This window comes from Arachis stenosperma, chromosome 3, assembly GCF_014773155.1.
Source record: "Arachis stenosperma cultivar V10309 chromosome 3, arast.V10309.gnm1.PFL2, whole genome shotgun sequence".
Lineage (NCBI taxonomy): Eukaryota > Viridiplantae > Streptophyta > Magnoliopsida > Fabales > Fabaceae > Arachis > Arachis stenosperma.
The window spans coordinates 169,317,832-169,341,625 of NC_080379.1; the positions used below are offsets into that span (position 1 = coordinate 169,317,832).

General features: G+C 33.9%; 5 protein-coding genes and 1 non-coding gene across 6 annotated transcripts; 4 read left to right on the plus strand and 2 right to left on the minus strand.

The window, feature by feature from the left end:
- Positions 1-605: 605 nt before the first annotated feature.
- LOC130969322 (uncharacterized) lies at positions 606-4,481 on the plus strand. The gene is made up of 6 exons (XM_057894992.1): positions 606-1,335; positions 1,601-1,815; positions 2,673-2,958; positions 3,055-3,140; positions 3,238-3,329; positions 3,527-4,481. The coding sequence occupies exons 1-6, from the start codon at positions 1,030-1,032 to the stop codon at positions 3,781-3,783; spliced, it is 1,242 nt and encodes a 413-aa protein (XP_057750975.1). The 5' UTR covers positions 606-1,029; the 3' UTR covers positions 3,784-4,481.
- Positions 4,482-4,949: 468 nt separating this feature from the next.
- On the plus strand, positions 4,950-9,463 carry LOC130969318 (kinesin-like protein NACK1). The gene is made up of 14 exons (XM_057894987.1): positions 4,950-5,117; positions 5,238-5,478; positions 5,600-5,689; positions 5,792-5,892; positions 6,059-6,175; positions 6,326-6,407; positions 6,492-6,559; positions 6,672-6,731; positions 6,814-6,938; positions 7,049-7,247; positions 7,347-7,457; positions 7,558-8,592; positions 8,697-9,016; positions 9,115-9,463. Exons 2-14 carry the CDS (start codon positions 5,241-5,243, stop codon positions 9,440-9,442), a joined length of 2,874 nt encoding a protein of 957 aa, XP_057750970.1. The 5' UTR covers positions 4,950-5,117; positions 5,238-5,240; the 3' UTR covers positions 9,443-9,463.
- A 93-nt stretch (positions 9,464-9,556) lies between these two features.
- Positions 9,557-12,336, minus strand: LOC130969321 (L-Ala-D/L-amino acid epimerase). Its single transcript, XM_057894991.1, has 6 exons — positions 11,649-12,336; positions 11,000-11,110; positions 10,701-10,917; positions 10,194-10,527; positions 10,021-10,082; positions 9,557-9,900 (listed from the first exon to the last, which is right to left on the minus strand). The coding sequence occupies exons 1-6, from the start codon at positions 12,180-12,182 to the stop codon at positions 9,827-9,829; spliced, it is 1,332 nt and encodes a 443-aa protein (XP_057750974.1). The 5' UTR covers positions 12,183-12,336; the 3' UTR covers positions 9,557-9,826.
- Positions 12,337-16,874: 4,538 nt separating this feature from the next.
- On the plus strand, positions 16,875-18,911 carry LOC130970609 (reticulon-like protein B9). Its single transcript, XM_057896741.1, has 5 exons — positions 16,875-16,980; positions 17,206-17,386; positions 18,066-18,207; positions 18,295-18,364; positions 18,463-18,911. The coding sequence occupies exons 1-5, from the start codon at positions 16,875-16,877 to the stop codon at positions 18,630-18,632; spliced, it is 669 nt and encodes a 222-aa protein (XP_057752724.1). The 3' UTR covers positions 18,633-18,911.
- A 608-nt stretch (positions 18,912-19,519) lies between these two features.
- On the plus strand, positions 19,520-19,600 carry TRNAL-CAG (transfer RNA leucine (anticodon CAG)). Its single transcript has one exon. It is a non-coding gene; the product is annotated as a tRNA-Leu (tRNA).
- Positions 19,601-20,482: 882 nt separating this feature from the next.
- On the minus strand, positions 20,483-22,789 carry LOC130966306 (uncharacterized). The gene is made up of 4 exons (XM_057891095.1): positions 22,507-22,789; positions 22,027-22,422; positions 21,284-21,698; positions 20,483-21,196 (listed from the first exon to the last, which is right to left on the minus strand). The coding sequence occupies exons 1-4, from the start codon at positions 22,718-22,720 to the stop codon at positions 20,992-20,994; spliced, it is 1,230 nt and encodes a 409-aa protein (XP_057747078.1). The 5' UTR covers positions 22,721-22,789; the 3' UTR covers positions 20,483-20,991.
- Positions 22,790-23,794: the final 1,005 nt, after the last annotated feature.

Sequence of the window (23,794 nt, forward strand, 5' to 3'; positions counted from 1 at the left end):
TATTTTAAAATCATTCTAGAACAATCTAACTCTTAATTTTCCAAAGCAAATTAATTTTTATTTTTAAAAGAAAATTTGAATACTAAATAACAAATTTAAAATTAGATATAACGGTAACTATATTACATTACAATAAAAAATTATGGATTGGACTCCTCGATAAATATTTTAAAGAGAAAAAAACAAATATGTCACTGATTGTTTGATTTATAAATATTTAAATTTTTAAATATTTAAAAATATATTTAAATTTATAATTTTTTCGAAATTTTGATACATTAATTTTTGACTAACAGATTTAATAAAAAAATTAAATATGAACTGATCTTAATCAGTATACAAATGTACACATAAGAAAATTTTTAAAATAAAATAAATTAAATAGACATCGATATATTCAAGATTTTGAGAATGTCAGCAATATAAATGTACTTTTAAATTTTTAAAAATTTAAATGTCCAAACCAAAATCAAAGAACTATTTGTTATTTATTTTATTTTAAATTAAAAAAAAAAAAAAGAGAAAGGAAACGGGAAACTATATTGTGCGTGAGGGAGCGCGGAACTTAGCGTGCACTTTTGGTACGTTTTGGGTGTGTAAGAAGAGTGTTGTGGTTGAAGCTTGTCTTCTTCGTCTTCCTCTTCCTCTTCCTCTTCCTCTTGCGTTTCTGTTCTTTTCTTCACGGTTCCTCTCTTTGCTTCCACGCATTCCAATCCTCTCTCTCTCTCTCTTCGTCGCTTCCCAATTGCTGATTCCGATTTCTTAGACCTCTTTTCATTTTTTAATCTCTGTTTGGTTCGTCACAAATTCATACATCCCTTATTCACTCCCACCGACAATAGTTTCATTTTTTCCCTCCTTTCTTTAATTGGAACCGTTTGTTTCGATAATCAAGAGTGTGGGAAAAAAAAAGAGAAGATTTTGGAATTCGGTCCTTGTTTCTTTTCCATCTGATACTTTCCTCCGTTTTCTCTCTGACCAAAACGGAGGAGTATATAGTACTTCCTTGAAAAATTAAGGATTCGGAAAATGCTAGGAACTGCACTGCAATTTAGGGGTGTTCGCGGTGAGGATCGGTTCTACATTCCGGTGAAGGCAAGGAAGAATCAGAATCAGCGCAAACAGCTTCACAGACCCAAGAACGCTGCTGAACCTGAAACTACTGATTCAGCTCCGAAGACTAAGCTTCTAGATTCCGAGAATAACAATTCCAATCATGAATCTTTGTGTTCTTTGTCAAAGCCATCTCCTTGTGAATCTGTAGAAACTGCTAGTAACATTGATAGGTTCTTGGAGTCCACAACTCCATTAGTCCCCGCACAGTATTTCTCAAAGGTTGATGATTCCTATTCACTATTCACCTCCTTTTGGTTTATGCCATGATCTTGCTTCTTGATGAGTCCTTTCATAATGCAGACAAATAAATAATATGTAGGTTATCTTTTTCACATTAGCTCTTTTGGGTTAAGGTACTTAAAGTAGTTTATGATTTGAGCTAGTGTAGGCTACAATGTTTTTGTCACTTGTAATTTTGTTAATATAGTCTATATGATTTAGCTTCTGACCGCATTTGTTTCTTTTATTCTGTTTGTGGGTGTAGACAACAATGAGAGGTTGGAAAACTTGTGATGTTGAGTATCAGTCTTATTTCACTCTTGATGATCTGTGGGAGTCATTCAAGGAGTGGAGCGCGTATGGTGCAGGAGTGCCCTTGCTTCTTGATCAGAATGAATCTGTTGTACAATATTATGTGCCTTATTTGTCAGCCATCCAACTGTATGGTCAATCTTCTCAGAAGTCAAGTGCTAAGCCAAGGTATTGGCATTTTTTAGTGTCATTCTTCAATATGTGCTGACTGTAGTTAACTATGATCACTCGAAATGAGGTTAAGTTTTTTATATGTGCAGCATCTCTTTTATTACCAGTATTATTCTATACGCTTTTAGAGTTTTACTTAGTCTCTTGTGTTTTGCAAATTAACCGTGTGAAACATTCAAATTTATTATTTCACAACTCTTCATCTTGCCTGATTTGTAACTCCTGCATCTTTTGGCTTCACTTCTCATCCTCTTTTTTTGGGACTAAAGTTCTTCGTAAGATAGTGTGTTAATGATTCACTTGTCACTCAAGTTTGGTTCTGTAATTGGTTTTATTCTAACTGTTTAATGTTTATATATGATTTGTTGAAACGAGATTGGTGATCAGAAGAAAGAGTGAATAAATTGTCTGTGGAGTTTGAGGTAATTGGAGATACAGTGTTTGAATTGTTGAGAGGACTCTCCTTATATATGATATGGTGCTTATATGATCAATATATAACTTAATTCCTTATAGACTGTACCGTGCAGGAATGAATCTCTTTTGTGCTTCTGGAAAGAAGTTATAACAGGAGAAATAGAATTAGATCGAGAAGAGCACAACTGAGTGATGTGTCTAGATGTGTGCCTTGTTTGATACCTTGTCAATTTTTACTTCTGCTCCTTCTTCTTCTCTCCCTCATCAAGCAAAGTTAAAATTGTTGGATCTTTTGACCTTAATTTCAGTCTCTCTGTGGCTAATGATTCCTAATTAGAGTAAACATGAATTATGAATTTACTTTTCCTTATGCAACTGTAGCTTGTACAATTATATTCTTTAGTGCATAATAAAATTTGATTTTCTTGCTTCATTAGGTACACCAGTGAAGACAGTGATGGTGATTACTACAGAGATTCATGTAGCGATGAAAGCAGTGATTATGAATATGGGAAAAGGACTGATCAGTTTATAGGACAGAGTAGTCAATATCTTACAGGTGATGTTTCTTTAGGAATGAGCAGGCTTTCTGTACATGATAAGCCCAACACAATACAAGAAGGCTTTTCCAGTGATGACAGTGAAACTGGAAATCCTCAGGATCTAGTTTTTGAGTATTTTGAACCAGATCCTCCTTATAGCCGTGAACCATTGGCTGACAAGGCATGTACCTTATATCGATCTTTATTACCTTGTGGCTTGTTTGGCCTAAATCTACATTGCTTTTCTTATGACTTGTACTTCATAATATTGGGACAGGTACTATATCTTGCACGCCACTATCCTGGCCTAAAGTCATTAAGAAGTTGTGATTTATTGCCAGCTAGTTGGATGTCTGTGGCATGGTGATCAACTGCTTCATTTCTTTCCCGTTTTTGTATTTTCGATAGGTGTGGCTTTTGTACTAAACTAGTGAATTAACAATTTTTTGTCATATTCTAGGTATCCTATATATCGAATACCCACAGGTCCAACATTAAAAGATTTAGATGCCTGCTTTCTTACATACCATACACTACATACACCCTCAACAGGTAGTTATGGAACTTCAAGCCTATGTTTGTATTTCTATGGCTTCTTAGTTCTTACACCCTAAGTCATTCTAATACAGCAATACCATTATCACAGCTATTTGCAAAACTAATGTCATGCTTTAAATATGTGAAATATGTTTCTGTTTCATGCAACATTGATTATTTATTTTCATCTTTTTTTCAATTTCATTTTTTAGGTGGTGGTCGTACTCCGGCTCCCGTATTGGTTTATCCCAATGAGATGGATGGCATACCAAAGATTTCATTGCCCACTTTTGCAATGGCCTCCTATAAGTTAAAGGGATCCATGTGGATGAAAAAAGGAGTTGGTGAGGGTCAACTGGTGAATTCCCTCTTTCAGGCTGCAGATAACTGGTTAAGGCTTCTTCAGGTGAACCACCCAGATTATCAGTTCTTTAAATCATGGCGCCGCACCACAGGTGAAGTAAATTAGACGACACGTCATTCCATTCTCTCTGCTACGGCCAAAAGCTCAAATCTCTGTGTTGATTGCTTGGTGTGAAGTTGATAAAAAGTCTATCCATCTTATGGAGATTGTGGTAACTTGCCTAAGCAGTAGAAAAGATGATGCTGAAGTGGAATGTTGGTTTATACGGAGGATGGAGAAAAAGAAAACTCTATCATATAAGTGGAAGGCCTTAGTGAAAAAGGTGAAAATCTAATATAAAGAAAAAATGGCTAGAGGAAATTGATTAACAGGGAGCATCTGCGGGATCATGCCACCATTTGAATAATGGTTAAATATTTACAAATAGTAGTTGTGATTTCGAAGAAAATGGGTGTTTGGTGTATAACAATAAGAAGGCGCAATTTTGGTACTACTGTATGATAGCACTAATGACTAAACTATGAATTATAATGCTAGTGCTGCATCCTTGACTCTTTAGATGCTGGTCGGTTTGGGATATGAATGTTGTCAAGAATTCTGTGGGTGTGTGTGGAATATTACAAGACAACTTATGATTGATGTTGAAAAGCGGTCACTGCTTGTGATTCTCTGCCATACGTTTGTTTGGTTACAAACTGAATATCCCGCACAATAATGTGAACCTAATGTTTACTGAAATAGGAAGTATACAACGTCTTCAGTATTAAAGCTTGTTACAAACAAGTTCTTCCTCCTTTCGTGGTGGAGAAATTTCAAAACTCTTGAACATGAGTTGCATGAGCATATCATTGTGTTTTTATTTTTATTTTTCCTTTTTTAAAATTATGTTTCAATTGTTTTTTTTAATCTTTTTTCACCAAAAGTGCTTTAAAATGGGTAAAGATAAATAAAAGTTTTTGAAAATAGAAACAATAGTTTCATTACATATGAAAAAGAAAAAAAAAATAATTAGATCTAGATATTCAAACCCCGTGGGCCGCCTTATTTCCAATTTTATATGGATAGCCTCAAAATTAATTGCACTATAATATGTTTGGTAGCTAAAGCAAATCAGTCAAAAACAGGCCGAGCATTACCCGCACTATAATTTCGTTTTTTGCTTTTTTTCCCTTAAAAAAAAGCTGTGGAAAAGTAAAAGAAAGAAAGTAGCCGTTATGAGTCCACTGGCTCCCGTAAGAACATGCGTTGTATTGAAGTCTGAGGAGTGAAGACACATGAAAGCAAAGGCTCATCCTTCCTTCATTTTTTTTTCTCTCAAACCCTAAATTCCCGTTTCTCTGTATGCAACTATCATTGTTGCAGACTTGCAGCTGCTATCTTTTCTTCTTCTTGTTCAGAATCTTACTTAAGTTCAAGTTATTGAGCTACTTATAACACAAGTGAGCTTACTATCCTCTTTCCTTATTTTGCTTCATATTCAACTTTAATGCTTAAATTTAGCATTCAATTTTACTTATCATTTCGATTAATAATACCTTCTTAATCCCTTTTTTGTTTAGAAAATGACTGTTAGAACACCTGGAACACCAGCTTCAAAGATTGAAACGACACCACCATCAACCCCTGGACGGACAAGAGCAAGGGAGGATAAGATTGTAGTTACAGTGAGGCTAAGACCTCTAAACAGAAGAGAGCAATTCTCTAAAGATCAGGTCGCATGGGATTGCGTCGATCATCACCGGATCGTGTGTAAACCACAAGTTCCTGAACATGCAACTCAACCAACCTCATTTGCTTTTGGTATCAAATCACACATTGATCCTCACTAAATTTTTCTCATTTTTCAATTATCGGATCAATTCCATGTTAGATAATGTCTTTGTATTTTAACAAGTTCTTGACTTTACTTTCATCCCTGCAGATAAAGTTTTTGGTCCTGCTTGTTTAACCGAGACAGTATACGACGAAGGAGTGAAGAATGTCGTATTGTCTGCGTTGATGGGCATCAACGGTACCCATTATAGTTGTACTGCTTGTATCAATTTTCATAAATCGCTTGAACCGTAGATACATGAATTATGATAGATCTTTGACTGGAACTATTTCACTGCAGCAACTGTTTTTGCCTATGGACAAACAAGCAGTGGAAAGACTTACACAATGAGAGGCATAACAGAGAAGGCGGTCAATGATATATATAACCATATAATGGATGTAAGTATTATCGAAACCTTCATGTAGCTATCAATCAATATTTGGTGCTGTAGAATTTGATTAGTATTATTTCATAGGAAGAGTATTTCTTGCTCAGTTACTCTAGTTCATGAGGATTAGATATGACTTGGAAACAAAGCTAAACTTTTGAATCGGATGGATGCAGACCCCAGAGAGAGATTTCACTATAAAAATATCTGGACTTGAAATATACAATGAAAATGTGAGGGACTTGTTAAATTCAGAATCTGGACGCAGTCTGAAGCTTTTAGATGATCCTGAGGTAATTATGGAATGATTTTTTGAGATTTTATTTATGGAGATGGATCTGGGAGTACCTTAGGTTCAAATCATATTAGTTTGCTTTTCATGTTACAATTTATTGCCATGTTTCAGTGAAAATGCAACTTGATATTTTAATCACTTTATGTAGAAAGGTACTGTTGTTGAGAAATTGGTGGAAGAAACTGCAAATGATGACAAGCATTTAAGATATCTTATATCTATTTGTGAAGGTAATGAAACTAACTGCCTTGGCTTGCAATTGAGATGGCCTTCTTTTTCACAAGTTAATCACCTAATTTTTAATTTTTGAGCAGCTCAAAGGCAGGTTGGTGAAACTGCTCTTAATGATAAGAGCTCAAGATCTCACCAAATAATAAGACTGGTTAGCTTTAAACATTTAGTCTTCTTTTGTTTCTTTCAAACCCTTGATGCCTCATAACAAATAATAGGGTAATGGAAGTATTTATTTTTTTTCTTTTTGGTATATATTGCAGACAATTCAAAGTACACTACGTGAAAATTCAGATTGTGTGAGATCTTTTCTTGCCACACTGGTAAATCGAAATTCCAAACTTGTTTTAGCTAAGCACACATTAGTTCTTTATAGGAAGTAACAAACTCACTTTGTTGCTGCAGAACTTTGTTGATCTGGCTGGAAGTGAGAGGGCTGCACAGACACATGCAGATGGCACTAGGCTTAGAGAAGGCTGCCATATTAATCTTAGCCTGATGACTCTCACAACGGTGATCCGGAAACTCAGGTCAGAATAGCTGTTCACAATCTTATGAGACAGTCATTTGCGCTTATTTGTTTGTCAGGATCCATGACACACCTGATGTGATTACTCTGACAACTAGTATTCATCCACAGTGTTGGAAAAAGAAGTGGTCATATACCTTACAGAGATTCAAAACTCACCCGTATATTGCAACACTCTCTCGGAGGGAATGCACGCACTGCCATCATATGTACTTTGAGCCCAGCACTAAGTCATCTGGAGCAGTCGCGAAATACTCTCTTATTTGCTACCCGGGCAAAGGAAGTAACAAATAATGCTCAAGTTAACATGGTAATATAAAGTTCTTGGTTTGCCTCTTTTTTCCTTTTTCCTTTTTCCTTTTCCAGATACTAAATCCGTGAATCTCCTGTGTTGAAACACTCTACAAAGGTTGTTTCTGACAAGCAGCTTGTTAAACATTTGCAAAAGGAATTAGCCAGGCTTGAGGCAGAGCTTCGCACACCTGATCAGTCAAGGGAAAAGGATTTGAAAATTCAGCAGGTAAATTGGAAAAGAAAGATGATTACTATGAACAGGTATGATGACATAGGACAGGACTATGTTTACTATATTGCTGATAATATTACCTAATTATATCCAGATGGAGATGGAGATTGAACAACTGAAACTTCAAAGAGATCTTGCACAATCTCAGGTGGATGAATTAAACAAAAAACTTCAGGAGGATCATCACATCTCAAATCAAGTTGAATCACCTCAGTTATCAGTCACGAAGTGTCTCTCGTACACTGGTTCACTATCATCACTAAAACGAGATAAAATAAGAAACACAACATTAAGGCAGTCAATGAGGCAATCATCTACTGCTCCTTTTACTCTTATGCATGAAATTCATAAACTTGAGCATCTCCAGACGCAGCTGGGGGAAGAAGCTAATCGAGCACTGGAAGTATTACAGAAGGAAGTGGCATGTCACAGACTAGGGAACCAAAATGCAGCAGAGACAATTGCTAACCTGCAAGCTGAAATAAGGCAAATGTGTGCTGTTAGGTCTGCACCCAAGGAAGTTGAAGTTGGGAGAATGGTTTCTGTAAACAAGAGCATCAGTGCTAATCTCAAGCATGAAATTGTCCGTCTTCATTCACAGGGAAGCAACATTGCAAATCTTGAGCAACAGCTAGAAAATGTTCAAAGGTCCATAGACAAGCTGGTGATGTCTCTCCCAAACAATTATCAACAACTAAACAGCAAAGCCTCGAAACTGAGAAAAGAACACAGAAGGAAAAAGTTGCCTCCTTTGGCTTCAATTAATGCTGTGAATCGGCAAAATTTTATAAGATCTCCATGCTCACCATTATCCACCCCTCACCAAGTTTTGGAATCTTATATCGAAAATAGAGCTCCAGATGATGAAGACATTGTTTCAAGTGAGAATTTGCCACCAGAATCTGAGAAGGAGGAAACTCCATCCAAGAATGAAGAAGGGGATAATGTTTCATCCCGGGACAACAACAATTCAGGTTATCGACGCTCTAGTTCAGTTAACATGAAGAAAATGCAGAAAATGTTTCAGAATGCTGCAGAAGAGAATGTTAGAAGTATAAGGACTTATGTTACAGAGTTGAAGGAACGTGTGGCCAAATTGCAATACCAAAAGCAGTTACTTGTTTGCCAGGTATGTTAGTATCTACTTAAAAATCATTTTGCGTTACCATTGAATAGTCTACATTATGTCTTGCTATGCTCTTAGTTGTTCACTCACGTCATTCATCTGTACAGGTTCTTGAGCTTGAAGCAAATGAAGCAAATGGCCACAATATAGAAAATGAAGGTCTTAGTGAACAAGAAGGATCCCAAGTTTCAGGGCATATAACATTTCAGGAGCAGCAGCAGCAGATCATTGAATTATGGGATCTTTGTTTTGTTTCCGTAATTCATAGGACCCAATTTTATTTGTTATTCAAGGGAGATCCAGCTGACCAAATATACATGGAAGTTGAACTAAGGCGTTTGACATGGTTGCAACAACACCTGGCAGAAGTTGGGAATGCAAGCCCCGCTCATGTTGGAGACGAGCGTACGATCTCTTTGTCATCAAGGTATTTTCTTTCTTTCTTTCTTTCTTTCTTTCTTTCTTATATGATATTTTATATCAATGCATCTTTCTTTTATGTTAACTATAAATTTTATGACATAGTATCAAAGCCTTGAAAAGAGAAAGGGAATTCCTTGCAAAGAGATTGGGATCACGTTTGACACTAGAGGAGAGGGATGCACTGTACATGAAATGGGATGTTCCAGTTGTTGGGAAGCAGAAGAGGCTGCAGTTTGTAAGCAAGCTCTGGACAGAACCACATAATCCAAAGCATGTAAAGGAGAGTGCTGAAATAGTTGCAAAACTTGTCGGGTTTTGTGAAGGAGGCAACATATCAAGGGAGATGTTTGAGCTCAATTTTGTGCTTCCATCTGACAAGAGACCCTGGTTAATGGACTGGAGTCCTATAACAAATTTACTAAATTTGTAATACATCATGACTAATATAAGTACCATCTAAATGTTGTATATGGAAATTAATTTTTGTTTTAAGCTGATTTTTTATGTAAGTAGCATTCAAACTGTTTTGGACAACGCTTCCCAGTTCCATACAATAAAAAACACCTTTCTTTTCTTACTTATTCACATAGTACTTATGCCACATTTTTGTCTAAGTAAAGCAATCTGATCATAGAGGTTCTTGGTAATAGTTCAAGAACCAACTATAGTAATGTTTTTCTTCCCAACCAATCACAAGGAATGAATAATTTGAATTCTTTTTAAGGTGTACATCATTCATTCATTCACAACTATCATATGTTAGCAGCCATGCTAGACTAACTATGGTTGTACTCTCCAAGAAAACCAGAATTTGCTAAGCAAGATTGTCCCAATGAAGGAATCCACCATGTCCCTTCACATTTCTGAACTTATAAGTGGCACCTTGAACTGTTCAAATAAATACCTCAATGTCATCAGATTGCAAAAGACACCAATAAAACAACTTGTTACATAAAACCTTGAATTTAAGAGCTGTATGCCTGCATGTGCATATTACAGAGAGTATACCTTCATAGCCTTCATGAACCGGATCCTCTGACAGCAAAAGTGGTGTATCCAGGTCAATGAACCTAGAAAAGAGTTTGGTTATTTAAAGCTTTAAATAAACAGAAGGAAAACAATATGAATTCGTTCTGAAAACTTAAAGTAGTGTCAAAATCTTTTAACTATAATGTACTTACCTGAAACAACCGAGGCCAGCAGCAAGGTGCCCAGCAAAACCCATTGCAAGTCTTGTCTCAACCATACCACCAATCATCAAATCTAAACCTGCTGCTTTTGCCTTCTCAATGAGATTCAGAGCACCGATAACCCCAACTTTTGCCAGCTTAATGTTGATGACATCTGCGAGATTCCCTTCGGCTATTTTGTAGACATCAGCTAAACTTCTGCAGCTCTCATCAGCTGCAACAGACACTCCATATTTTTCTCTTGCTATGTTACTGACATATCCAAGGCCATCCCAATCATCTCTATGAACTGGTTGCTCAAATAGGACAGGTGTGACCCCCATTTCTGCAACAGAAAAAAAAGATTCTTAAATCTAAGTTCCATGTCAACTTTCTTAAAATACTGCAATTAACAGAAGTTTGCACAAGCTAAGTAAATTGGTGCATGTGTGCATTTTTGTTTCTGTATGACAGCGGAAATCATGGAAAAAAAAAACTTCAACTAGGTGAGCTTTTAACCATTTAATTTCTCAAGAACTTCCACTGCTTCCTCAGAGTTATATCCCTCATTAGCATCTAAAATAAACTGGCATTCAGGGTGGGAAACCCTTATAGCTTGAAGCACTTCTATATCTGCATTCAGATTCTTGCCAACTTTCAGCTTTAAAGTCTTAAACCCTTCTTTGTAGTATTTAGAAGCTAATTTAGCTGCTTCAGTTGGAGAAACAATTGGGATCTGTAGATATGAGTTAGTTTAGATTTCTTTATATGCAAGTATTTCCATTAAAATCTTATCTTTATGATCAATGATAACTTACCGTTATATCAGTGGTTATGGTATTTGAGGCTCCACCAAAAAGCCTCCATAATGGCACACGAATACTATTTGCAACAGCATCAATTATTGCCATCTCCACCCCAGCCCTAACCTTTAACATTACATAAATCCCAACTGAATGAAAATAGCTTTATTGCTATAGTAGTATTAAGAGGAAATTATGGAGTATGAGGGAAAAAGGTTGAATTATCCTTAAGAAGGCACCAGGACAAGATTCATTTTCTTTTGTACATTTTGATATTGATTTCTGTGCAGGAAAAGCTAGCAACTTTCAAACAATCTAAGCTACCTTGAAACAACACATTTTCTCAAAAGCAACCAAAGACAAGAATCAAAGCAGAAATTTTAGGCGCAAAAAGCAGGGCATAATGGCAAAAGTCAACCAAATAAATACAACAAAATACAATGCCTAATTGAAGACTAAAACTTTCTCAAATTTTACAAGTCTCGTTTCATTTCCTTAATTACCAATAATAAGAAGGATCGTAGTTAATTCAAAGCCATATGAATTCATTTAGCAAAGGGGCATGCAAAACGTCCCTTTCAAAAGTACAAAAGGAAAACATTAGAATGAGTAGAAAAAATTAATATGATGATGAAGATGAAGAGTTTAACTGAATGTCACTCACAGAAGCAAATTCATGGCCAGGAAGAATAGCAGCAATCTCCTCCAACATGGAACCCAGTGTCAGTGAAGGACATCTCCTGAGAAAGGCACATGCCTCAGAAGCCTTGGCCATGGCAGTTTTCTGGTCCTCAGCAGTAACAAAAGGCAGAATTGGTGCCTCACCCCAACCCACAGAGCCATTGCTGAGCTCAATTCTAAGGGCCACGTTCTCTACCATCTCCAACCTTGATGATGCAATGGTAAAAGGTGCAATCAAGGGCACGTTCAGTGGCCTGTTCTCTGCTCTGTGCACATCAACAGTGAAAGTTTCCATCAAATTCTTGAAGCCAAAGGTGATGGGCGCTGCTGCTGTTGCAGGTGCAGAAGAAGAAACCATCATTTTGGAGAATAAAGCACGGGACTTTTTGGCAAAGGAAGTTGGAAAATTGATGGAATTGGAGTTGTTGGAATTGTTGGCGAAAAGGGTAGGAGAGGGTGTGATGAAAGTGTGGGATTTTGAGTTTTTGAGATGGAACCGCAAACTAGGTGAGTCCATTTGATGAAGTGTGTATGTTATGTTATGTTATGTATTGCAGATGTTGAGAGATGAGTGTGTGAATGAATCAGAGGAGAATTCTATGCATAAGAAGATGCCAATGGTGATTATTTGTAGTTGTGTCCGTCCTATGATATTGTTTCGTACTCTCTTTCACTTTGTCTCAAGTGTGTACTATGTACTATATATTATAGAAAATATCATTCATGTCACATGGGGACTGTGGAGATAATAATATATCATACAGGTTTATCTATGCAGATAAAATTGTAACTAAATCTACATTGTTGATTGTAAAAAGGGATACCAATTCCCTAATTATACCAAAAAGATTCCCGGTGCTAATTGTTAATTAAGTGTAGTCTACTTACCCAAACTTTGTCCACTTGCTTCTTGTTGGATCTATAATTATTCTTTTGTAAAAGCACTTGTCACTTTCACCAAAACTCAAATAATTAGTGAATATTACAATGATGGCATTAACTTCGAATTATTTCCTTTGCAATTATATATTGGTTTAAAATTGACTAAGCAGTACGAAACACGAATGATAATAATTCACTGAGTATCATATTTCCAATAATGTGCCTCTTTGCACTGCCAAAGGACAGGACCAAGGGAGTGTCCATGAAATACAACGTTGGTTGGTGTTGCCCTCTTAACCAATTTTATCGTCCATGTACATTCTCATATGGATTATCTCCACAGTCCAAATGATACCATGATTAAAATGTAGGGTTCACATCAATATCTTGTCCAACATAAAGGGATATAAGCTTTACTCACATTAATCTCTGATATCTGTGATACAGTCCAAAAATGAATATAATTTCTCTAAAATCATTTATCAATAGTAAACAATTTCTATGTTTTTTCAAATATTTTGATTAGAGAGCTAACTCTTTTCAATTTAAATTTTTAAAAAATAACTTATATTGACTAATTTTTTTTTGTTTCCCACAGTATCCCCTAATCCGGCAAGCCAAAGACTAATCCGCCGCAATACTGAGCTCCATTTAAGGGTTTGTCGCTGGCTAATGGGTTGCTGCATGCACAAGGCGGAATTCAAACCCCGACACTTGCTTAAGCGGACTAGTGAGCTAACCATTAGACTAACCCAACTTAATTTTATATTGACTAATTAAAAACCGGTTTTTTCTCGTTACTTTTTTTTTTCAAATTGAAGGGCCCATTTCCGAATCATGTTGGATGGAAAGCAAACCCAATCCTTTTAAGAGAGAATGTCAATTTGATAAAAGGCACCTGATAGAGTTATTGTGTTTAATTTAATCTATCTATCTATTTTATTAATGTAAAATTTGATATTCATATTTGTTTGCAGAAAAAGTCTAAGAAATTAGATCTATACGTAACTAAGTAGTTAATTTTTTAAAATATTCTAATTTTAAAATTTTAAAAACTAATTTTATGCTAAAAAAATATGAGCTCTTGTACTTTCTTTTATTTTTTTTCTCCTCTCTTTTTGTATTTTTTTTCTATGTAGTCTCTCTTTTTGCGTTTTTCTCTTTTTGTTTTTTTTTTCTTTTGTGGATCGCCTTTAAAAATGTTTGTACAATAATTTTAAATATTTATTTTTATTACGTTTTTAAATATTTTTTGTTAAATTTTGAATATTCTTTTTATAATGATTTGGATGTTTTTTTTTTTAATTTTGAATTTTTTTAATTTATTTTAGATTTTTTTGTTTGTTTATATTCCAACTAATAGTTAGCTGTTGTTAATTGACTCAGCTGGTTATTTAATATGATTATTTTTTGCAATTAAAAAATGACCAATTTTCTACTTATTCTATTATTAGGAGTGACAATGATTAGGATAGGATAGTGTTTGGATCCAACCGTAACCCTATTTATGTGTTGAAAATATTCTAACTCTAATTCTATCATTCTTAATCTGCGGGTACCCAATTCTACCCGGGGTTACCAAAAGAATACAACATTATTATATAACTTGATGATAATTTAAAATAGAATTGACTTTTATGTAAAAAAGACGTATTAAATTATTAATTAATGATCTTCTCTTAGTAGTTAAGAATTTTTTACATTTAGTGAGAAGTCTTTGATTCAACATTCACTTAAAATATATTTTATATAAGTATATAACATATACATATATAAGGTACGGATTAGTAAGGTTCAACCTGCATCCTACCCGAACCACACCCTACTATACCCGCTGCGAATCGAATTGGCAACCTTACTCGATCACATTGGATCGAATTAGGTACTTGCAGGTAAGAGGCATATTGTCACCTTTTGTCGAGTTATAATTTCTATAGAATTTTAAATTTATTTTTCTTATTATCCTTTCTCATCTAATGACATTAACTAACATTATTTCCTAATTAATAATGAATTTAATACCATTATTTGTTTATTTTTTAAGAAAAATTATCATATTATTTATTTTTATTTATTAAAATATTATTTTATTTTTATATAATTTACATTATAGATTAAATAATTTATATATTATAATTTTTTTATAGATTTTGAATTTTTAAGATGAAATTTTAAGTTGTAAAATTAATTTATATTCAACAATATTAAGATAAAATAACACTTCTTTTTTTTTTAGTATATTTTACCAAATATTTTACTTAAACAAATACTTTGTGGGGTGACTTCTATGATAGCCAATTGAATCTGATAGATGTGGACATGTGGTGGCTAAGATATAACTTTTAATGAGTCTTCAACACGTGATAAGAATGAGCTTACAAGAAGAACACTTTGACCTAGGTAACTTAGTAATGAAATTGTAAAATTTTTTAACATCCATATTAGAAACATGAAATTAATGGAAGGTGATAAAAATTTCCAAAGTTAGTAGCCGAAAGAGTGGGACTTCGATGGCTGCTGAGGAATTAGGGTTCCATTCATATTGGGGGAGTGAGATTTTAAGATTAAGATTATGAACGATTAGAGATCTTTTCAAATCGCGATAATTTTGTGAAAGAATTTTTATGACAAATTAAAGGAAAGAAATAAAGAAAAAAATTAAAAATTAAAAAAATTGACAAAATCAAATATTGATCTAGATGGTACAAAAATTATGTTTTGAAAAACCTAATAGAGCAAATTAAAAGAGTATGTGCTCTTCACATGTTAAAAATACTACTTATATAAGCAAATACTTCAATATATATAAGTATAGATTGATCTAATTAGTTTTCATTATACATTACTAATGTAATTTATTATAAAATTTATTATATTTGTTTTAATAGCTATATAAATTATGTTATAACTAATTATAAAACTCAAAATTCCTCTATTATAATTTTAGTTATCAAAAAATTTTATATAAAAAATTTATAACATTAGTTTATTTGTAAATCTAGTTTATTTGTAATATTTAGAACATTATTTAAAAAATGCATACAAAAGACTAAAGAGGATAATTCCAATTTTCTAAGAATTTTTTTTTACATTATCCACCTAAAAAAAATTAGCTTATCTAAAATTATCAAATTTGAGTGATATAACAATTTTATTTATGTAAAATCTTATCTCTAAAATTATTTTTTTATTTTATCTCTATTTTTGGTGAATTTTATATAGCGAATATTGATTTTATGAGGATGAAAATATGATATATTTTTTTAGAAATATTTTTTCAAAATAACATTTTAAAGCCCAAAATAATAGTTTTATTCTTCTTACTTTTTCTAAAATAATTATTCTAATAAATAATAATGATGATAAATTTATGTACAACAGACATATAATTTCACTTATATTTTAAAAAAATATGACTCTATACGTTACATTTAAATAATTAAAATTAAGACTCTATACTATACACATATATTTTAAGATTTTAACAATGCAAAGTCCCGGTAAATGTTTTAAGATTCTATATTACATTAGTAATGGAATGTCTTTAGAAGTTAGAATATTCATTGATTTAGTTGATTCACAAGAAGTATTCATAAGCTGAGCCAACAAACACAACACCTTTCTCTCTTATCTTTCTTCTCTTCACCCTTTCTAAACAAGCTGGATTCATATATCCTGATCAATAACAAAAAAAAAGAAATACTGTAAAAAAGAAATTAAAGAGTGGTGGTTAGTAACATATATAGGATAAATAAATTAAACTTATTTAAATAATTCTTGTTTTATATGTGACAATCAATCATTATATTTGGAATGTATGAAAAAAAAAAAAAGAAATTATTTTTAAATGATATAATTACAAAAATATGTATAAAATATTTATTTATATTATTTGATATGTGATAATTGTGATTAACTTGGTAAAAAAATTACTATAATTCAAAAACAATATTTTTGCTTATAAGTTGTTTTTTGAGCAAGTCTGTCTTTTCTTTTTCCTGTTTTCCAAACATGCTCTTATCCAATCATTTTTTCATATTTTTTTTTTAAAATTAATTAAATAGCATTGGATTGTAATAAACTAATAATATATATATACAGTAGTATATACTTGGCATGAATTACATGACAAATCCATCAATAAGAATTGCATGCCAAAGTAGTAGTCTCATCTAAGATTCAAGGTATCCAAGTTTAACCTCAAACCTAATTCATACCTTCCTTCAATAACGAGAATAGAATAATTACTTACTATTGTGCATGCCAGAATAGTATAAAATAACAATGGCTGCACAATAGAGCAATATCTTCTTTCTAACAAGCAAATATGGCGCACAATACATCCTCTGATTCTGATAATGAAATTATCACAACACAGTCAAAGATCTTTCCCCATGGAAAATCAATACATGAAGTTCTTGGAGGAGGAAAAGGTACTTGTTACTTTTGATTCATGTTGGAGAATATAATAATAAGAAACAAAAGGAAAGGGATAAAAAAGTACACGCTTCATAATTGATGATAAAATATTACAAAGCCATGTGTGTTTTACTGTTTTCACCTGTGTCATGTGAGATGCAAAAGTAATTAATCTTTTTTTCTAATTATTTCTTGTAGTTGAATGAATTGATTATATTATTTGGTTGCTGAATTTTCAGTGGCAGATGTGTTATTATGGAAAGATAGAAATGTATCAGCTGCAATTTTGGTTGGGATTACAGCTATTTGGTTTCTGTTTGAGGTTGTTGAGTACAATTTCGTGACACTTATTTCTCACATTTCCATCACCACAATGCTAGTACTCTACATATGGTCCACGGTTGCTGATATCTTTAAATGGTAACCATTTTGACTTGAGTCATATATTAGACTAAATTCTTATAGTGGTACTTAAGATTCACAACTTTTATTATTTTAGTCTTTTATATTTAAAATTTGCTATATTGATGAATTTGAGATCCAGCTTCAGGCATCAATATCAATTCTTAGACTCTTTCCGACGTTGAATCAATAAACAAAATGCTGAGCTAGCTTTGACTTGTCACGCTAGACACATGGCTAAATGATATTTTTGGTTATAGTTCTTAACTAAGGCAAAAGCGAAGTTGTTTTGGAGAATGGAGATATAATGATTTACACATTATATAAACTCTTTTTCCTCTTTTCGTTTTTGCCTTGTTTAAGTGACAAAACAAAATGACGCTATGTAGTCCTATGTCTAAATGTGACAAGTCAAAGTCAACTCAACACTTAGTTCATTAATTCAATACTAGAAAAGATTTAGGAACCAATATAGTTCTAAAAATGAATTTCAGAGACTAGTATAAATTAATTTTAAATTTAAAGAGCTATAGTGAAAACTGTAAATTTGAGGACTACTTTATTACTCAACAATAAATTTATCTTCATTAATTTCACTAGTTATAGTTATAGAGCATTACTTTTATATAATGTCTCCAAATAATTTAAAAATTAATATGCTAAAAAAATTATATATCTGGCACGTGGTGATACACAGGAATGGTCCCAAGATTCCGGAAACTATTTTGAAAGATTCTTTCTTTGAAGATCTGGCTTTCAATTTGCAGAGAAGATTTTACCAGCTATTACAAGTGCTCTTCCACATTTCATGTGGAACAGACCTACCACGGTTTCTTCTAGTATGCTAATAATGATTATCCATCTATGCACTTGAATTCTTAACCAAAACCAAATTAAATATCTAACTTGTAAATAAAAATTTTCAGATTATCATCTCCCTCTATATATTATCAGAAATTGGAAACTACTTCAGCTTTATCAATCTGCTATACATTGGTTAGAACTCAACTCCTACACTTTGTTTCTTTGTCAAGATATTTGATACTGCAGAATAAGTGCATTAACTTTTGTCTTTTCATGTTTATGATCACAAGGTTCTATCTGCATCCAAACACTGCCAATTGTATATGATAGATACGAGGAAGAAATTAGGAATTTGGCTGAACATATCATGATAGATATTAGGAGGAAATATAGAAGGTTTCAGAAGACATATCTGAACAAAATTCCCAGAGGACCGGTCAAGGAAAAGAAGATCAAATAAAATTACAATCCGACCATACTTTATAAACTGGATGAAAAAATATCATCATCATTCTCATGTCAAGTGTTGGTATATATCCATATATGTATATAGAAATTCCCTTAAGAATAATATAAGGGACTAGGATCACAACACTGTCGCAGTTTCCAACATCAACCAACAATAACCATATTTAGTCCTCATTTATTTAAGTCTCCAATTAAAGTGAAAAACATTAAACTAGTTGCCGCTTCCCCAAGTACAAAAATAAATGTCTTTGTTGGTTAAGCTTATTTATGAAAGTGTCAATTAAAACATGTGTGCCAATTTTAAACTCTAGCTGGAATTAAAGTATTAACCATTTAGACTCGCATCACATGATTTGTGTGTGAGAAACGGCAAGCCATACTAATTAGTTTCCACTACCATAATTTTTAATTTCATGACGAGAACAATGGAGCAGTAAGGTCCAGTAATCACATTTATACTTTTTCTAGAACAAAAATTCCTTCAATTATTATGCTAATCCACTGTATAATAGAGACACATTTTAGGCCCAACTTTTGTACCAATATTGAAGGGTGTTACGTGTCAGTGCAATGCGTCAAACCTATAAAGTCAAGCTAACAATGTGCTTTGTTTTTTTTTTCCTTCTTTTGTCCAAAGTAGTTATCTGACTATATATAAATGCTGAGTTAAATTAATATCATTTTTGTGGTGGGGGGTTTCCAAGAAATGAAGAAATTAATCTTGGTGTATACTGCTGATACCACTGTGTAGGGAAATATGAAGAGCTTTTGGCATTTATGGTCCAAACACCCATTCCAAGTTATGATAACAATTAACAAGAAAAAAAAAATTATAATACATGAAGTTATTTAATAAAAGTTGCCAGAATCATGATATAAGTCAAGATGGCCGAGTTGGTCTAAGGCGCCAGTTTCAGGTACTGGTCCGAAAGGGCATGGGTTCGAATCCCATTCTTGACAATGTATTTTTACTTATTATGTTTTTAATATCCATACATCTAAAGCCTACGACTGTACTCTTGTTTTGGCTTCATACACAATTTGGTTTAACGTCATAAAAAATATCACCTGAATCAATGTCAAAACATAAAGAATGCTCCGGAAACATCCCATTCCATAATCCTGCTTTTGTCAGAACATACAACTATACATTGTGTATCATGGCCTCACGCGAAACAGACACAATCACACAACATTCAACAACTAACAGAAACTCAACCAGGTTAACCACGCATCTCCAACATGGTTGCTGATGTGGAGAGCGCATGCTAGAATATGAACAAAGGTTACCATTGGCAGGCTTACCTTCATGCTTCTCAACAAATAATGCTTCGTTTGTCTTAGTTTATGCTCCCTATTTCCACATTTCACACCAACTGCTTTTGGAAGAGTGCATTAAAAAAAATTCAACATGGAGATTCAGATTAGGGACTTCGTTCAAAATGAGTCAGTGATGTTTAGGTCAATATCGGCCATCCCAAGTAATAGACACGAACTCAAATGATTGCTCAGTTACTATGTAATCCGAAGCCATAAGCGGTGGCGATTATATATCACAGGTGCTTTTTCAAAAAATAAAATATTATTGCAATATTGAGCGCCTTGAACGGAACGGTAAAAAATTGGTCACCTGCTGCTGCTGTTTTTTATTCATTCATTATTTATTCATGTTCCCTAATCAAAGGTTTGGTGCACTTGAATTCCAAGTAACTTGATCGGATCTAAACCGTAGAAAAAGGCGTTTAAAGGTAAACAAAGTCAAATTCTGTTTGCATTTAGCCTTCGTATTGACTATCCATTGCGCTTCGGCAACCACCAATCAATGTCCCAACGGCTTCTACAGAAACAAAGCTAGCACTAATAATCTTTGCCATATCTTCTTTTCGAGCAACACTTTTAGTTTAGGTATTCACTGTGCAATTCAAATAATTGAACAGCTACAAAGTAATTTTTAGTCAGTATCCAAGTGACCGTCAGTTGTATTTATTTACACATAAAAACATTTTATTGGTGAAAAAGCAAACAAAACTTTGAAGCATGATAAAAACCAATTACTTAGCATACAACACCTGCTAAAGGTAAATTATCGGCGATGCCTATCTCTAAATATCAAAGATACGACTAAAGAACAGCTCAGTGCACTGAATCTCCTTCCGTTATGGCGTACTCGGAGAATCAAATGTTACAACCTCAGCCCACCATGCGGAAAAGGCTATTGCCGCAACTTTGGCTCACAATATAACTCCGGTGTAAAAAGGAAAGATCAAAATCACAGAAGTAGAATGGGAGCAGTGACAAATTAAGGCGGGTGAAAGGTGGGTCCGAAATTCGTACATCAGACCTGAAGAACCTCAAGCAGGCACCTGATTAGATTCTTGCAATCTCTTGATCGACTTTGCTCGCAACCTCTCCATGAAAGCAGGATTGGCTTGGAGCCTTCCCTTCACGTATGAAGCCCGTGCATCATCCACCAGTTTGTTAGCTTTGCCAGCCTCCTCAATGAGATTGAGAAGAGTTCTTAAGCAGTCCTTTCTGTTTTCTTCCCGATGTTCAAACCTTCAAAATACAGAAAGGATTCCAAACACAAATCAGAAAATTGAACGAAATAGTCTATGAATGAAAATTATAGGTATAACACTTTACCTCTCACTGGTAATTGTAAGCTCGTCTTTTCCTGGATGATATCGTTTCCCTACCAATTCTCTCAGCCGGCGAAACTGGTACTTTGAGAGTCCGAGCTCCTTCACAGTTACAGATAGTTTCACTTTCCTGTTCTTTGGATGCCAAGCATCACCACCAGGTGCAAAGACTACCCGTGTCTGCCACCGGAGAATCGGGCCTTCGCCAGGTGGGTCATCTAAATCCTTTTTCTTGTCTGGGACAGCTGTACCATCGCAAGACTGGGCCTCCTGTGTTTCCATTATCTTCATGTACTCAGCAACCATCTCATCCTCAAACTTCTTAAACTGTTCATAAGCTTCTTCGGGTTCCAGCTCTCCTCTCTCACACATGTCCCCAAGCTCATTAAATTTTATTTCCACCTTCTTTTTTATCTCATCTATATGAAATTTCACACCAAAACGAGAAATGAAAAAGCAGCATAGTCAGCAAACATAAGTCACCCAATGTCGAATTTGAAAACTAAATTTTAACTCAAAAAATGCAAAGATAATAACAGAAAAGGCACAAGCAAGAAGATAAGAATTGGTGCCTACAGAATTATTGCCTTTCACACTGCACATTGAAGTTATTACTTATTACCAACCTATTTATAATAGCCCTGAATGTAATTAACACTGCACACTAAACTAATCATTTTTAGAGCACTAAAGAGAATGAATCATGTATTAATCAGTACAATTTCTAAACAAGAATCGGCGGCATACCGGGGAGAAGTTTGTCCCAGCTGAGCATATCCTCGAGAATCTCTTCACACTCCTTGGTGTCCCTAAGGATGCCATGCTTGACCCCATCCTCAACGATCTCATCCCACTTCTTCTCGTCCATGTTGAAGAACTCATCCTTGACCATCCTCTTCATGACGATATCCCTAGCATTGTAGAGGTCATCGATCTCCTCATCAGTCTCCACTAGGTCCTCGAAATCGTCCTCGAAATCCTTGTCATCGACGTCATCGATGGGCTCCATACGAAGGCTGTCCATGAGCTCGTCGTCGGTGTCCTCGTGCTTCCCGGAGAGCTTCCGCAGCATGATTGCCTCCATGATGGACGGAAGAACCTGGTTATCGCCCTTGAAGTAACTCACCATCAACTCTTTCAGCTCTGCCAGAACCGAAAAGAATGCATAAATATACAGATTCATTTGGTGGATTTAGAGAGGGAAATGATTGAAAGGGGGTTGTGTACCTTTGTTGCTCACGTCCTTGATATCGAGGGCGGCGTCGTTTTTGGTTTCATTGGAGGAGTCGTTGGTGTCGGAGGAGAAGAGCCTGAGTCGGGGGCGGGTTGCGGCGGCGAAAGGAGAGGGGAGTGAGGTGGTGGAGGAAGAAGAAGGAGGAGGGGGGCGGAGGAGAAGGTTGCGAGAGAAGAGGGAAGCACTTCGGAGAAGGGTGCGTCTCATGGCGGTGTCTAGGGTTTCACTTTCACTGCTGAGCTGATCGCACTGATGTCTTCCTCTTTTCTTCTTCTTCCTTTTGTTTAATTTAATTTGTTAAGAATTTATGTTTTTTTTTTTATTTCAAGGAAATATTATTGCATAGACTTAAATCAAAATTGATTTGAGATAGCAATTTCTTTTACTATTTGATGTACAATTAATTAGCAAACCAACTTTACTTTATTGTCAGTGCCTCTAATATAACTATTACCAAGGTCAAAGCGTCATCAGTTAAAACCATAAAATATAGGGGCATCTAGTGTATAGATGCATTTGTAAAGATGTTTGTCTTTTATGGTTATTTGTTGTTTTTAAAAGCGTATCACTAAAAGTGTTGCTTAAAGAGAAAGTGTTACCCTTAATCGTTAACTTGGCTCTGATACCAATTTTTAAAATGTAATTTCTATTAACTCTTCGTAAAGTTTTAAAATGTAATTTCTTTTTCAAAATTTCTATTAACTCTTCGTAGTTTGCTTTTATAATTTGTATAGATTTGGTTGGTGGTACTTTATAATTTGCAGTTTCATAATCAAAAGTATTGACCATTTCTACTATTACTAATTCTGATTTTTATAGTTTTTCAATCTTGTTTTAATTTATAACATTCTTTTTTGCATGGATTATTGTATATAAGATCTTTTATCTGTTTGTCCTTTTCTTTAATATAATTTTTCAAATCCTCAAAAACTTCTTTTATTTCTACACTTTCTGTTGTTTCTAAATATCTTTTTAATTTTTCAACTTCATTTTCCATTTTTTCTTTCAACAGCTTTAATTCTTTTAAGTCATAATATGGTTTTCCGGGCATTTATAAATTTTTTAAGTTTAGCTCTAACTTGTTTATATTTGTTCTTATTTCTATCATTTTTATTATAAGGTCATTAATTTCGAATTGAAGATTATTTAATTCCTTTTTATACTCCTTTATTTTACTTTTTAATTTTTTCGCTCTTTTTCTTTTTATTTTGTTTTCTGATTTTTCAATCTTTGTAAACTTCATTATTTATCTTAGAATTTCTGCAAATTCTATCATCGATT

Bases quoted from the DNA above. Each gene is read 5' to 3' on its own strand.
- LOC130969322 (XM_057894992.1), top strand. From the start codon at position 1,030: ATGCTAGGAACTGCACTGCAATTTAGGGGTGTTCGCGGTGAGGATCGG. The intron at 1,336-1,600 runs GTTGATGATTCC...TTGTGGGTGTAG, and splicing joins CCGCACAGTATTTCTCAAAG to ACAACAATGAGAGGTTGGAA. The intron at 1,816-2,672 runs GTATTGGCATTT...TTGCTTCATTAG, and splicing joins AAGTCAAGTGCTAAGCCAAG to GTACACCAGTGAAGACAGTG.
- LOC130969318 (XM_057894987.1), top strand. From the start codon at position 5,241: ATGACTGTTAGAACACCTGGAACACCAGCTTCAAAGATTGAAACGACA. The intron at 5,479-5,599 runs GTATCAAATCAC...TCATCCCTGCAG, and splicing joins ACCAACCTCATTTGCTTTTG to ATAAAGTTTTTGGTCCTGCT. The intron at 6,176-6,325 runs GTAATTATGGAA...CACTTTATGTAG, and splicing joins AGCTTTTAGATGATCCTGAG to AAAGGTACTGTTGTTGAGAA.
- LOC130969321 (XM_057894991.1), bottom strand. From the start codon at position 12,182: ATGGACTCACCTAGTTTGCGGTTCCATCTCAAAAACTCAAAATCCCAC. The intron at 10,528-10,700 runs GTTAAAAGCTCA...TTTCTGTTGCAG, and splicing joins AGTTCTTGAGAAATTAAATG to AAATGGGGGTCACACCTGTC. The intron at 10,083-10,193 runs GTAAGTACATTA...ACTCTTTTCTAG, and splicing joins GCTGGCCTCGGTTGTTTCAG to GTTCATTGACCTGGATACAC.
- LOC130970609 (XM_057896741.1), top strand. From the start codon at position 16,875: ATGGCGCACAATACATCCTCTGATTCTGATAATGAAATTATCACAACA. The intron at 17,387-18,065 runs GTAACCATTTTG...GGTGATACACAG, and splicing joins GTTGCTGATATCTTTAAATG to GAATGGTCCCAAGATTCCGG. The intron at 18,365-18,462 runs GTTAGAACTCAA...TATGATCACAAG, and splicing joins TATCAATCTGCTATACATTG to GTTCTATCTGCATCCAAACA.
- LOC130966306 (XM_057891095.1), bottom strand. From the start codon at position 22,720: ATGAGACGCACCCTTCTCCGAAGTGCTTCCCTCTTCTCTCGCAACCTT. The intron at 21,699-22,026 runs GTATGCCGCCGA...AATTTCATATAG, and splicing joins CTGGGACAAACTTCTCCCCG to ATGAGATAAAAAAGAAGGTG. The intron at 21,197-21,283 runs GTAAAGTGTTAT...TGTATTTTGAAG, and splicing joins CTTACAATTACCAGTGAGAG to GTTTGAACATCGGGAAGAAA.